At 39.6% G+C, this 15,067-nt stretch overlaps 1 protein-coding gene across 1 annotated transcript; it reads right to left on the bottom strand.

The window, feature by feature from the left end:
• Positions 1 to 258: 258 nt before the first annotated feature.
• LOC121482551 (ras-related protein R-Ras2-like) lies at positions 259 to 14,521 on the bottom strand. Its single transcript, XM_041740430.1, is given in 3 exon segments — positions 259 to 1,053; positions 1,055 to 1,496; positions 14,511 to 14,521. Coding segments are annotated over 3 exon segments (720 nt in total). The 3' UTR covers positions 259 to 786.
• Positions 14,522 to 15,067: the final 546 nt, after the last annotated feature.

The following is a 15,067-nucleotide window of genomic DNA, read 5'->3' on the forward strand; positions in this document are numbered from 1 at the left end:
TCTTTGAATCCTTTATCCAGAAATACTTGAAAAGGAAGACAGAAATTATTTTTTACTCTCAACATGGCTGTGAAAAGAGTTAATTTAAAAAAACCAAGAACACTGAAATGCCTAAGTCCAGAATAAGTCCAAATATTTGGCCACACAGAACATTATCATCATCTTTAGGATTGGAGTACTTCATAAAGGCTTCATATGCAGTTTTATTCTACAAATACAATAGGCATTTTGGTATTTTGGCCACTGGGAAAAAAAGGCTGTACATCAGTAAAGGTCGAGATGTCTCACTTTTGCAGATTCAATTCAGTGTATTTAAGGTTAACTGAAGCTGACATCAAAATTTTTAGAGATAGGCAAAAATTCACATTTTAAAAAAACTCCTCACATTTCTATTTAGAGTAACAATAGGCAATAGGATTCCAGAAGTTAAAAGTTATTTCACAACCTATGACTTTGGCTTGGCAAACAGCTTACGTTCCAAAATGGATTCATCCCTATTAAAATGTAAGCCCTTAAAAAAGAATGTGTCTGTGTATGTAGATCAATTATTTTTAAGGAATCAGATAATCTTTGAAGCAGCCTTAGTGTTTCCTTTAAATCTGTCTTGAAATGACCATAGGATTAGCTTCACAGAAAGGATTAGCCAGCTTCTTGGTCTAAGGCTACCACGGTGATCATTTGTCTAAGGCTAGAAAAGGTACCAACGTGATGTGATGTAAACCATAAGGAGAAAAGGAGAAGATGAGGGCTTTTCCTGGCAGTTGGTAGCTAAAATTCAAGGGATTCTTAGAAAATGACACAATGGCAGCCTTTCTTGTCTTTTTCTTTCCGTTCTTTCCGTGTTGGTTCTGGTGAAGGAGGACATTCCTGCTCTTGAAATTTCCTTATAACCCGGACAAGTTCATGGAAAGCTTGATCTACATTCATCCTAATCTTGGCTGACGCCTCCATGTATGTTACCTTAAGTTGTCGTGCTAACTGCTGTCCTTCTTCCTGCGTTACCTGTCTTTGATGATCCAGATCTGCTTTATTACCAATTAAAATCATTGGAAAACTCATCACGATCCTTCACTCTGAGAATCTGTCTTTGAAACTTATAGATTTCTTCAAAACTGCCTCGATCTGTGACTGAAAAGACCAACAGGAAACCCTCGCCAGTTCTCATATACTGCTCTCTCATAGCTCCAAACTCTTCTTGTCCTGCTGTATCCAGAATATCTAGCCGGGTTGCTCTGTCATCTATCACACACTGCTTTGTGTAGGAATCCTCGATGGTTGGATCATAATCCGTTACAAAATAGGACTGGATGAACTGGATGGTGAGCGCCGACTTGCCCACGCCGCCTCCGCCGACCACCACGAGCCGGTACTTCTCCTGGCCGGAGCCGTCCCGCCAGCCGGCCGCGGCCTTGGGCACCCGCGGAGCGCCGCCCGCCCTAGGCCCGGCTCGGGGACGCGTGCGGCCGGGGCTGCGGGCTGCGGGCTGCGGGCGGCGGCGGCGGCGGCGTCGGCGGCGGGCGGGGCTCCGGGGGCGGGGGGCGCTCCGGGCGGCAGCGCGGCGCCCCGGCTGGCCGGGTCCCGCCCGAGGCGCGGCGAGGCGGGAGGACCGGGGGCCGGCGGCGGCGGCGGCCGGGGCCCGCTCCTGCGCACGTCTCCGCAGCGCCTGCCCGCAAAATGCCTATTATCTTATGTGCATACTTTTCATCTATATGTAAATAAAATTATGTTGTATATTCATTTCCCCCCAGCACTGTATTTAAAATTTTAAAGCTTCATCCATTTTGCTGTATGTAGATCTAGCTCATTGCTTTTTTCCTGCTGCATTACTTTCCTAGCATCTCCAACTACCCACCACCACAAACTGTGCTGCAATGAATAGCCCTGCCTGAATCCATGTAAACATTTTTGGGGGATATTGACTCAGGAACAAAATTGCTGGGGAATGGAGACATACATTAAATTTAATTAACTACTTTCAGTTAGTTCTTCAGAATGATGGCACAAGTCTGCATTCCTACCTGCATGTAGAAATCTACATAATACCAGCACTTGGGGGGATCCCTGGATGGCTCAGTGGTTCAGCACCTGCCTTCGGCCCAGGGTGCAATCCTGGAGACCCGGGATCGAGTCCCACGTCGGGCTCCCTGCATGGAGCCTGCTTCTTCCTCTGCCTGTGTCTCTGCCTCTCCCCCTCTCTCTCTCTGTGTCTGTCATGAATAAATAAAATATTTAAAATAAATAAATAAAAAGTTCTTTCCCTGGAGTGCCTGAGTGACTCAGTCAACTAAGTGTCTGACTCTTGATTTCAGCTCAGGTCTTGATCTCCAGGTTGTGAGTTCAGGCCTTGTGTCCAGCTCTGCATTGGGCTCCATGCTGGGAGTGAAGCCTACTTAAAAATAAATAAATAAATAAATAAATAAATAAATAAATAGTTCTTTCCCCAATCCATCCTCTATCTTAGGTCACAAATGTATTTTTAAAATATTTTCTTTTTATTAAAATTGTAGTGTTACCTTTCACTTTTAGTTCCCTAATACATCTGTTGTCCACCTTTTTATATAATGTTATTTAGGGACTTAGTTTCGTTTTTATTCTTACAATGCAAATCAATTTTAGAAGCATTCATTGGGCTGCTGGATATGTATGAAAGGCATTGCGGACAATGGCAATCATAGGGAAATGAAAAAGGAAAAGTGAATTTGTCAGTGAATTCACTTGTCCAGTGAATCCTAAGTCATGACAGGACTAGGCTCTCTCAACCCAGATACTAATAGCATTCAGAATTCTAGGCTTCTCCGAAAAGTACAGTTTTTCCAAGCAGAAGTAAAAGGGATAGGATTCTCTGTGAACTAAAAGGACCACAGCTTCTTTTTCATTTAATTCTAGCACCATGTCCCTTATATTCTCTAAACTCTGCCATTGTGGCTCCTCCCATGGTTTTCTGGCTGAAACTCCTGAGTAGAGCTGTAGTTAAAGATGTCACTGGCAATGGACATGAGCTTTGGAATGGTATGGTCCATGCTACAGGTGCACATATGACAGGAACCCAAAAAGCTGTGAGGATGATCTTGCTCTATGAATAGTCACTCCATTTGTCACCAGGATTGAGTTGGTTGATCCAGCTGACTTAGTAGGTATTTCATTCTTGTGCATCCCTTCTTGAGTTTTGTACACTGTAAAGGAGACACTTTCTATTCAGCTATTTATATCATTCCTAATTTAAGAAGAAGCCTGTTTAACTGTTCAAGTACCAAGTTAGTCTCATTGAATAGTATTCTCCACCAATTTTTAGGAAAAAATGGTGTTCTAGGAATCTTCCTAGAACAATTTGGAAACCACATCTTCTCCTTTTCTATTTGGAAGTATAGGACAATATTTTGGTCATCTTCTCTAACCTTGGGTTCAATTTCAACAATCTGTAAGTAAGATAGAACTACTTTATTTTTTGAGATTACATTGGAGTCCAGGGTCAAAAGGTCTAAAAATTCATAGCTCCATTATTTGCAATGATTGGAATTTTAAAAGTGCCATTACAAAACATGGTATATACATACAATGGAATGTTATTGGGCCTTAAAAAGAAGGAAATTCTGACATACACCACAATATAAAAGAACTTTGAGAACATTTTGCGAAGTGAAGTAAGCCAGTCAAAAAAAAAAAGACAAATCCTGTATGATTCCATTGATATTAGATATCTCTCATGGACTGGGCTGTGGGGAAGGTAAATGAGGAGTTGCTGTTCAATGGGTATAGTGTTTCAGTTTTGCAAGATAAAAAAGTTCTGGAGATGGATGGTGGTGATAGTTGCACAACAATGTAAATGTAGTTAATGTCACTGACTTGTACATTTTAAAATGGTTAAGATAGCAAGTTTTATGTTATGTGTATTTTACCACATAAAAGTTTAAAACAAAGAACTAAATCTAAAGGGGGGGCATTAAAAGAATGATTTACTAAGCCAATAGAATATTACTAATAAACTTTTCACAAGACTTATTTACACATTAAATTCAGAAAAACAATTCTTCTAAGGGAACCTGGAGTCCAACATTAGAAACATAAGACTGAACTTAAAAGAGAACTAAAACATTAGGAGAAAGAGGAAGAGGTAATACACACAGAGGCAGTTACCTTGATATATCTAACTGCTCTTTGGGCACAAGATAAAAAAGCAATCAGATTATTCTCACAATCCTCAGAATGTTTAAGAGGAAGAGTTATATTTGTCATTTTGATTTATGTAGTTTTTTGAAAAAATACTTTGTTGAGAAATGATTAACACAATGATGAGTACACATCTAAAAATTTTTACGTTTTGACATAGCTATATCACCATGAAACCCAAAATCAAGATAATGAATATATCCATCCTCTTAGTTTCCTCACTCCAGGAAAAAAAAAAGGAGAGAGTTAAGCAAACCATAAGAAACTCTTAACAATAGAGAACAAACTGAGGGTTGATGAAGGGAAATGGTTGATGGGCATTAAGGAAGGCATTTGTTATGATGAGCATTGAATGTTATATGTAAGTGATGAAACACTAAATTCTACTCCTGAAACCAATATTGTACTATATGTTAACTAGAATTTAAATAAAATTTGAAAAAGGAGAGTTTCCTCATTCTACATTTTATTTCCTCCCTCCCAATCCTCACCACTTCCCAACACCTACTCCCATCTCCTGTCTATAGGCAATCACTGTCATAATTTTACATTATTTTGTATTTTTGAGAGTTTCTTTAGAGTACATTTTGATATTGAAATATAATTAACATACAATGTTATATTAGATTCAGGTATACAGTATAATGATTTGACCATCTTTTCTTTTTTATGTTAACTCATACCAAGGTAGGAAGGCCTAACAGAAAGGACTTTCTTTTTTTTTTTTTTTTGTATATTTTTTTTATGGGAGTTCAATTTGCCAAATGACTTGACAGTCTATATGTTACCCAGTACTCATCAAGATAAGTGTATTCTTGATCCTCTTTATCTTACCTCTCCACCCACTACCTTCCCCCTGGAAACTACCAGTTTGCTCTCTGTATAGATATTCTATCTATCTATCTATCTATCTATCTATCTATCTATCTATCCATCCATCCATCCATGAGAGACACACACAGAGAGAGGCAGAGACATAGGCAGAGGGAGAAGAAGCTTCCCTGTGGGGACCCTGATGTGGGGCTCTATCCCAGAACCCCAGGATCACGACCTGAGCTCAACCACTGAGCCACCCAGGTGCCCCTGCTCTCTGTATTTAAGAATCTGAGTTTTTTTCCCGGTTTTTCTTTGTTCGTTTATTTTGTTTCTTAAATTCCACAGATGAGTGAACTCATATGGCATTTCTCTTTCTCTGAGAGTTTTACGGAATCAAACAGTAAAGTGCTATTTTTTCCTGGCTTTTTTCACTCAGCAGAATTATTTTGAGATTTATTCATGTGCTAGTGTTTATAAATAGTTTGTTTCTTTTTATTCCTAAATAGTATTCCATTGTATTCCATAGCACATTTTGTTTAGCTGCATAACTGTTAATGGACATTTGGGTTGTTTTCACTTTTTGGTTGTTATTAATAACACTGCTATGAATATTCATGTATGTATCTTTGTATGGACTTACCTTTTCAGTTCTGTTAGGTGAATACCTAGAAATGAAACGGCTGGATCACATGGTAGATGTGTTTTACCTTTATAAGAAACTGCCACTCTTTTCCAAAGTGATTATACTAGTTTATATCCCCATCAGAAACGTATGAAACTGTTCCACATTCTCACCAACATGTAGTATGGTTAACAATTTTTGTTTAGTCATTAGATAAGTTTAACATTTAGATAAGTCATATTTATCTATTGGATGTGGAATGGTGTATTAATTTTCTATTGCTGCTGTACAAATTACCATGAATTTAATAGATTAAAACAACACAAATTCATTATTTTACAGTTTTGGAAGTCAGAAGGTTAAAATGAGTCTTATGGGACTAAAAGCAAGATCATTTCTTCTGGAGACTGCAAGGGAACTCCATTCCCTTGCCTTTTCCATCTTCTAGAGGCCACATACATTCCTTAGGTCATGCATGGCCTCTTCCTCCATTTTCAAAGCACATCACTCCAACTTTGACTTCTGTTGTCACATTTCCTTAACTCTGATGCTTCTGCATCTCTCCTTAAAGTACCCTGTTGGGCAGCCCCGGTGGCCTAGTGGTTTAGCGCCGCCTTCAGCCCGGGGTGTGATCCTGGAGACCCAGGATCCAGTCCCACATCAGGCTCCCTGCGTGGAGCCTGCTTCTCCCTCTGCCTGTGTCTGCCTCTCTCTCTCTCTCTCTCTCTCTCTCTCTCTCAATCTCTCTGTCATGAATAAATAAATAAATAAAATCTTTAAAAAAAAAAAGACCCTGGTGATTATTTTGGGCCCATACAAATATTCCAGGATAATCTCCTGTACCTAGGAATAAACCTAACCAAAGGGGTAAAGGATCTATACCCTAAAAACTACAGAACACTTCTGAAAGAAATTGAGGAAGACACAAAGAGATGGAAAAATATTCCATGCTCATGGATTGGCAGAATTAATATTGTGAAAATGTCAATGTTACCCAGGGCAATCTACACGTTTAATGCAATCCCTATCAAAATACCATGGACTTTCTTCAGAGAGTTAGAACAAATTATTTTAAGATTTGTGTGGAGGGATCCCTGGGTGGCACAGCGGTTTGGCGCCTGCCTTTGGCCCAGGGCGCGATCCTGGAGACCCGGGATCGAATCCCACGTCGGGCTCCCGGTGCATGGAGCCTGCTTCTCCCTCCGCCTGTGTCTCTGCCTCTCTCTCTCTCTCTGTGACTATCATAAATAAATTAAAAAAAAAAAAGATTTGTGTGGAATCAGAAAAGACCCCGAATAGTCAGGGGAATTTTACAAAAGAAAACCATATCTGGGGGCATCACAATGCCAGATTTCAGGTTGTACTACAAAGCTGTGGTCATCAAGACATTGTGGTACTGGCACAAAAACAGACACATAGATCAATGGAACAGAATAGAGAATCCAGAACTGGACCCTGAACTTTATGGTCAACTAATATTCGATAAAGGAAGAAAGACTATCCACTGGAAGAAAGACAGTCTCTTCAATAGACGGTGCTGGGAAAATTGGACATCCACATCCAGGATAATCTCCTGGTTTCAAGGTCCTTGATCACATCTGAAAAGCCTCTTTTACAATATAACATATTCTCAGGTTTCAAGGTTTAGGATGTAGGCATCGTGGGGGAGAGGGAAGATTATTTAGTTTACCATAGTTGATACTTCATTGTATATGGGTGTTTTTAACATTTAAAGATATAATTCACATGCCATAAAATTCACCTATTTAAGACGTTTGGTAGTTTTTGTATATCCATAAAGTTGTGCAGCCATTGCCACTAATTTTAGAACATTTTCGTCACCCTAATAAGAAACCTCATACTAATTAGCATGTTCCCTCCTACTTGCTCACCATTCCCTTTCTTCAGCCCTAGGCAATCATTAATCTGTTTTCTGTCTTCATGGATTTCCTTACTCATTTAACACAAATGGAATCAAATGTGGTCTTTTGTGACTGGATTATTTCACTTAATGTAATGTTTGGGAAGTCCATCCATTTTGTAGCATGTATCAGCTCTTTCTGCACTTTTATGGCTGAACAATATTCTATTATGTAGATATACCACATGTTGTATATCCACTCATCAATTGATGAACAATTTACTTGTTTTCACTTTTTTCACAATTATGAATAATGCTGCCTGGTACACTGTCTACAGACTTTTGTGTGGGAATATGTTTTAGATTCTCTTGTAATTGCTGGATCATAAGGTACTTCAATATTTTACCTTTTGAGGAACTACCAAATCGTTTTTCCAAGTGTCTGCATCATTTTACATTCTCACGAGCAATATTATGAAGATTCATATTTCTATACATCCTCACCAATACTTGTAATTTTCCATTTTTTAAATTAAAGCCATTTTGGTAAGGGGGAAGTAGTATCTCATTGTAGTTTGCATTAGCAGTTCCCGGAAAACTAAGATTTTGAAAGTCTTTTCACACATTTCTTGGCTGTTTATATTCTTTGGAGAAACACCTATTCAAATTATTTGCCTGTCTTTTAACTGAGTTATTTATCTTTTAATTGTGGAGTTATAAGTTCCTTTATACATTCTGGATACACTTCCTTATCAGATATATGATTTGAAAATATTTTATCCCATCATTTGTGTTATTTTTTCTTTTTTTTTTTTTAAAGATTTTATTTATTTATTCATGGGAGACAGACACAGAGAGAGGCAAAGACATAAGCAGAGGGAGAAGCAGGCTCCCTGCAGGGGAGGGACTCATCCAGGGACTCTGGGACCATGCTCTGAGCTGAAGGCAGTCGCTGAACTGCTGAGCAACCCAGGCATCCCTGTATTGGTTTTTCATGTTCTAAATGGTGTCCTTTGAAGCACAAAAGTTTTAGATTTTGAAGTCCAACTTACCTACTTTGTCTTTTGTTGTTTGTGCTTTGGTGTTATATCTAAGAAACTTTTGTCGAACTCAAGGCCAGAAAGATTTACATCTATATTTTTTTCTAAAGGCTTTATGATTTCAGCTCTTACATCTAGGTCCATGATACATTTTGAGTTTATTTTATGTGTGATCTGAGCAAAGAACACAACTTCATTCTTTTGCATGTGGACATTTAATTGTCCTAGTTTACTTGTTGAAAAGAGGTATCCCCCCCACCCATGGAGTTGTCCTATTTTTCTTGTCAAAAATCAATTGACCATAAATTTGAAGGTTTATACGTGGACATTCAATCCAATGCCACCAATCTATATGTTTGTCTGGATGCTAGAACTGCCCTATCTCGATTGCTCTATTTTGTAGTAAGTTATGAAATTAGGAAGTGTGAGTCTTTCAATTTTGTTATTTTTTCAAGATTAATTTGGCTATTCTGAATCTCTTGACTACCTATATGAATTTTAGGGTCAATTTGTCAATTCTTGCAAAGAAGCAAGCTTGGGTTTTGATGGGGATTGTGTTGAATATGTACCTCAACTTGGGGAGCATTCATATCTTAATATTTAGGTCTTTCCATCCTGGAACATTGGTTGTCTTTCTATATTTTGGTCTTTTTAAATTTCTTTCCTCAACATGTTATAGTTTTCATTATACAAATTTTGCACTTCTTTGTTAAATTTATTCCTAAGTATTTTATTCCTTTTGATGCTATTGTAACAGGAATTTTCCTAATTTCATTTTCAGATTGCTTGTTTTGTGTGTAAAGAAATACAGTTGTTTTTTTTTTAAATTGATTTATTTATTTTTTTTTAATTTTTATTTATTTATGATAGTCACAGAGAGAGAGAGGCAGAGACACAGGCGGAGGGAGAAGCAGGCTCCATGCACCGGGAGCCTGATGTGGGATTCGATCCCGGGTCCCCAGGATCGCGCCCTGGGCCAAAGGCAGGCGCCAAACCGCTGCGCCACCCAGGGATCCCAAGAAATACAGTTTTTACACTGATCTTGTATCCTGTAGAGTTGATAAACTCATTTATTACCTCTAGTAGTTTTTTAGAAATTTTTGACATTTACTATGTACAAGATTGTGTTATCTGCAAACAGATTTAGTTTTATTCTTCCTTTAAAATCTACATGTCTAAAAAAAATAAATATACATGTCTTTTATTTCATTTTCTTGCCTAATTGCCCTAGCTAGAACTTCCAGTACAGTGTTGCATAGAAGCAATGAGAGGGACATACATCATTATCTTGTTCTTGACCTTAGGAGGACAGCTTTCTTTTTTTCACTATTACATACGATGATACCTGTGGGGATTTTTCTGTAGATATTCTCTATCATACTGAAGAATTTTACTTCCATTTCTAATGAGTTGAGTATTTCTTTTACCTTGAAAGGTATTGGATTTTGTCAAATGCTCTTCAACATCTCTCGGATGGATTATGTAGTTTTTGTCCTTCATTCTATTAGTATGATGTATTAAATTGACTTATTTATTTATTTATTTATTTATTTATTATTTTTTATTGGAGTTCAATTTGCCAATATCTATATAGCTTAATACCCAGTGTTCATCCCTCCAAGTGTCCCGCTCAGTGCCCATCACCCAGTCACTCCAACCCCCCGCCCACCTCCCCTACCACTACCCCTTGTTGATTTCCCAGAGTTAGGTGTCTCTGAGGTTTTCTCACCCTCACTGATATTTTCACTCATTTTCTCTCCTTTCCCTTTATTCCCTTTCAGTAATTTTTTTTATATTCCCCAAATGAATGAGACCATATAATGTCGTTTCTAATCTGCCTGTAGGTTGACTGTTTCTTTTGCTGTGCTGAAGCTTCTTATCTTTTTTTTTTGAAGATTCTTATCTTGATGAAGTCCTAATAATTCATTTTTGCTTTTGTCTCTCTTGCCTTCATGGGTGGATCTTGCAAGAAGGTGCTGTGCCAAGTTCAAAAAGGGTGTTGCCTGTGTTCTCCTCTAGGATTTTGATGGAATCTTGTCTCACAGTTAGATCTTTCATCCATTTTGAGTTTATCTTTGTGTATGGTGTAAGAGAATGGTCTAGTTTCATTCTTCTGCATGTGGATGTCCAATTTCCCCAGCACCATTGATTGAAGAGACTGTCTTTTTTCCAGTGGATAGTCTTTCCTCCTTTGTTGAATATTAGTTGACCATAAAGTTGAGGGTCCACTTCTGGATTCTCTATTCTGTTCCATTGATCTATGTGTCTGTTTTTGTGCCAGTACCACACTGTCTTGATGACCACAGCTTTGTAGTACAACCTGAAATCTGGCATTGTGATGCCCCCAGATATGGTTTTCTTTTTTAATATTCCCCTGGCTATTCGGGGTATTTTCTGACTCCACACAAATCTTACGATGATTTTTTCCAACTCTCTGAAGAAAGTCCATGGTATTTTGATAGGGACTGCATTAAATGTGTACATTGCCCTGGGTAACATTGACATTTTCAAAATATTAATTCTTACAATCCATGAGCATGGAATATTTTCCATCTCTTTGTGTCTTCCTCCATTTCTTTCAGAAGCGTTCTTTAGTTTTTAGGGTATAGATCCTTTACCTCTTTGGTTAGGTTTATTCCTAGGTATCTTATGCTTTTGGGTGCAATTGTAAATGGGATTGACTCCTTAAGTTCTCTTTCTTCAGTCTCATTGTTAGTGTATAGAAATGCCACTGATTTCTGAGCATTAATTTTGTATCCTGCTACACTGCCGATTGCTGTATGAGTTCTAGCAATCCTGGGGTGGAGTCTTTTGGGTTTTCTATGTACAGTATCATGTCATCTGCGAAGAGGGAGAGTTTGATTTCTTCTTTGCCAATTTGAATGCCTTTTATATCTTTTTGTTGTCTGATTGCTGAAACTAGGACTTCTAGTAATATGTTGAATAGCAGTGGTGACAGTGGACATCCCTGTCTTGTTCCTGATCTTAGGGGAAAGGCTTCCAGTGTTTCCCCATTGAGAATGATATTTGCTGTGGGCTTTTCGTAGATGGCTTTTAAGATACTGAGGAACGTCCCTCTATCCCTATACTCTGAAGAGTTTTGATCAGGAATGGATGCTGTATTTTGTCAAATGCTTTCTTTGCATCTATTGAGAGGATCATATGGTTCCTGTTAAGACCTGATTTGTACCCAGTATGTGATCTATTCTGGAGAAAGTTCCATGTGCACTTGAGAAGAATTTGTATTCAGTTGTGTTTGGATGTAAAGTTCTGTAAATATCTGTGAAATCCATCTGGTCCAGTGCATCATTTAAAGCTCTTGTTTCTTTGGAGATGTTGTGCTTAGAAAATCTGTCGATTGTAGAAAGCGCTGTGTTCAAGTCACCAAGTATAAGTGCATTATTATCTAAGTATGTCTTAACATTGGTTATTAATTGATTGATATACTTGGCAGCTCCCACATTCAGGGCATAAATTTTCATGATTGTTAGGTCCTCTTGTTGGATAGATCCTTTAAGTATGATTGAGTGACCTTCTTCATCTCTTACTACAGTATTTGGGATATACTTTAATTTATCTGATATAAGGATGGCTACCCCTGCTTTCTTTTGAGGACCATTTGTTTTTTTTTTAATTTTTATTTATTTATGATAGTCACAGAGAGAGAGAGAGAGAGAGAGGCAGAGACACAGGCGGAGGGAGAAGCAGGCTCCAAGCACCAGGAGCCTGATGTGGGACTCGATCCCGGGTCCCCAGGATCGCGCCCTGGGCCAAAGGCAGGCGCCAAACCGCTGCGCCACCCAGGGATCCCTTGAGGACCATTTGAATGGTAAATGGTTCTCCAACCTTTTATTTTCAGGCTGTAGGTGTCCTTCTGTCTAAAATGAGTCTCTTGTACACAGCAAATAGATGGGTCTTGCTTTTTATCCAGTCTGAAACCCTGTGCCTTTTGATGGGGTCATTAAGCCCATTCATGTTCAGAGTTACTATTGAAAGATATGAATTTAGTGTCATCATAATACCTATTCAGTCCCTGTTTTTGTGGGTTGTTTCCTTGGACTTCCTCTTTCTTTTACAGTGTCCCCCTTCATATTTCTTACAGAGCTAGTTTGGTGATTACATATTCTTTCAGTTTCTGCCTGTCTTGGAAGCTCTTTATCTCTCCTTCTATTCTGAATGAGAGCCTTGCTGGATAAAGTATTCTTGGCTGAAGGTTCTCATTTAGGACCCCGAATATATCCTGCCAGCCTTTTCTGGCCTGCCAGTTCTCTGTGGAGAGGTCTGCTGTTAACCTAATACTTCTCCCCATAAAGGTTAGGGATCCCTTGTCTCTTGCTGCTTTAAGGATCTTCTCTTTGTCTTTGGAATTTGCAAGTTTCACTATTAAATGTCGAGGTGTTGAACAGTTTTTATTTTAGGGGGGGGAATCTCTCTATCTCCTGGATCTGAATGCTTGTTTCCCTTCCCACATTAGGGAAGTTCTCAGCTATGATTTGTTCAAATACACTTTCTGGTCCTCTGTGCCTTTCAGTGCCATCAGGAACCCCAATTAAACATAGATTTTTCCTTCTGAGGCTGTCATTTATTTCCCTTAACCTAGCCTCATGATCTTTTAATTGTTTTTCTCTTTTTTCCTCAGCTTCCTTCCTTGCCATCAACTTGTCTATGTCACTCACTCGTTCTTCTACCTCGTTAACCCTTCTCGTTAGGACCTCCAGTTTGGATTGCATCTCATTTGATTGATTTTTAATTTCAGCCTGATTAGATCTAAATTCTGCAGTCATGAAGTCTCTTGAATCCTTTATGCTTTTTTCTAAATCCACCAGTAGCTGTATAATAGTGCTTCTGAATTGGCTTTCTGACATTTAATTGTAATCGAAATTTTGTAACTCTGTGGGAGAGAGGACTGTTTCTGATTCTTTCTTTTGTGTTTTTCCTTCTAGTCATTTTGCTCAGTGCAGAGTGGCTAAAAACAAGGTGTACTGGAAGAAGGAGAAAAAGAGAGAAAAAAAGGAAAAAAAGGGGTGGAGGGAAACAAACAGAAAACAAAAAACAAGGGGGGATATCCTCTGATTCTATATACTGTAAATCCCTCGACTTCCCCTGGAACTTTCTAGCACTGCTTGGTCAGGAACTTGCTCTTCTGTTCTTCCAGCTGGTCTTCTGGGGGAGGGGCCTGCTGTGCTGATTGTCAGGTGTGTGCACCTGGGGGAACTGTCCAGCCCCCTGCCAGGTGTACAGCTCAGTGGGAGCTGTTTATCCTGTGAGGCCCCTGCTCCCTGGCTGCCCTGCTCAGTCCCAGGCACAATGTGACACCAGGAGGAACAACAACAGTGACCTGGGCCAGCTCTTAAGCCCTGGAGTCAGCTCCCGCAGTAACTACCGCAGTCTCCCAGTCCGCAGGGCTCTGGATGCTCTGGGGGTAAGGGGCGCCAATCTGCACAGCTCTTAGCGCTCGGTGGCAGGAGCGTCCTCGCTGTCCTGCGTCCTCCCGGCCTCAGCCTGTTCCGGGGGGAGTGCCGGATCTTGGGCTGTGTCCCCCGGTGCCGTGGGGGCTTTCCTGTGGTTCCAACGGGCGTCCTCTCCAGCCCTTTCAGGTGCCGGCGGTGTGGCGCGCTCTCCCCCAGGGTGCAGTTCCTCTGTTAGTGCCCCTGGGAGCCTGAGGGCTCCACTGCCCCTCCTGGGGTCCTGCCTGAGATCCCTGGGAGCGCCTTTACATCAAGGAAGGTTGGTAGAGCTCCTCCTTCTCCGGGCCTGGGCTTTCCTGTCCTGGGGGCTCTTACCATGCGGCCTTAGCCCGGGTCCTCGCGGGACCCCTCCCCCTTGGATGCTTTTTTATTTCTTTATTTTTTTTTCTGTATTCCTACTTTGATACAAGCAGGAACTCTTCTCACTGTAGCATTCCAGCTGTTCTCTAAATCTCAGGCCGAATTCGTAGGTTTTCAGGGTGATTTTAAAGTTATCTAGGTAAGTCGGTGGGGACGGGTGACTTGGGGAATCCTACTCTTCCGCCATCTTGCCGCCTCTCAATTTTTATATTTAAAACAAACTTACATTCTCAGGCTAAGTCCTATTTGATTATTATATATAACCCTTTCTATATACTTCTGGGTTCAAGTTGCTAGTTTTTTTGTTGAGGATTTCTGTATCACAGAAGATATTTAGACCAGTTAATTTTGTCTGGGGCCACTTCCTGCCAACCTGAAGATCTTCCTTTAATATACCTTGTACAGCAGATCTGCTAACAATCAGTTCTTTCAGGTTTTCCTTATGGTAATATCTTCATTTTGTCTTCATTCTTATAAGATAGATTTGTTGGATATATAATTATTGATTTACAGGATTTTTCTTTCAGCATTTTGAATATATCATGCTTCTGTTCTCCATTGTTTATTTGAATATTTTTGTGCTTCTCTCTCTCCCATATATGTTCATGGACTTAATGTTATTGTATGCATCTCTGAGGTTGTATTCACATTTCTGTATTCTTTTTTCTTTATTCTTAAGATTGCAAATATGTATTAATCTATCTTCAAGTTCACTAATTCTTTCCCCGCTAGT

Source organism: Vulpes lagopus, chromosome X, assembly GCF_018345385.1.
Source record: "Vulpes lagopus strain Blue_001 chromosome X, ASM1834538v1, whole genome shotgun sequence".
Lineage (NCBI taxonomy): Eukaryota > Metazoa > Chordata > Mammalia > Carnivora > Canidae > Vulpes > Vulpes lagopus.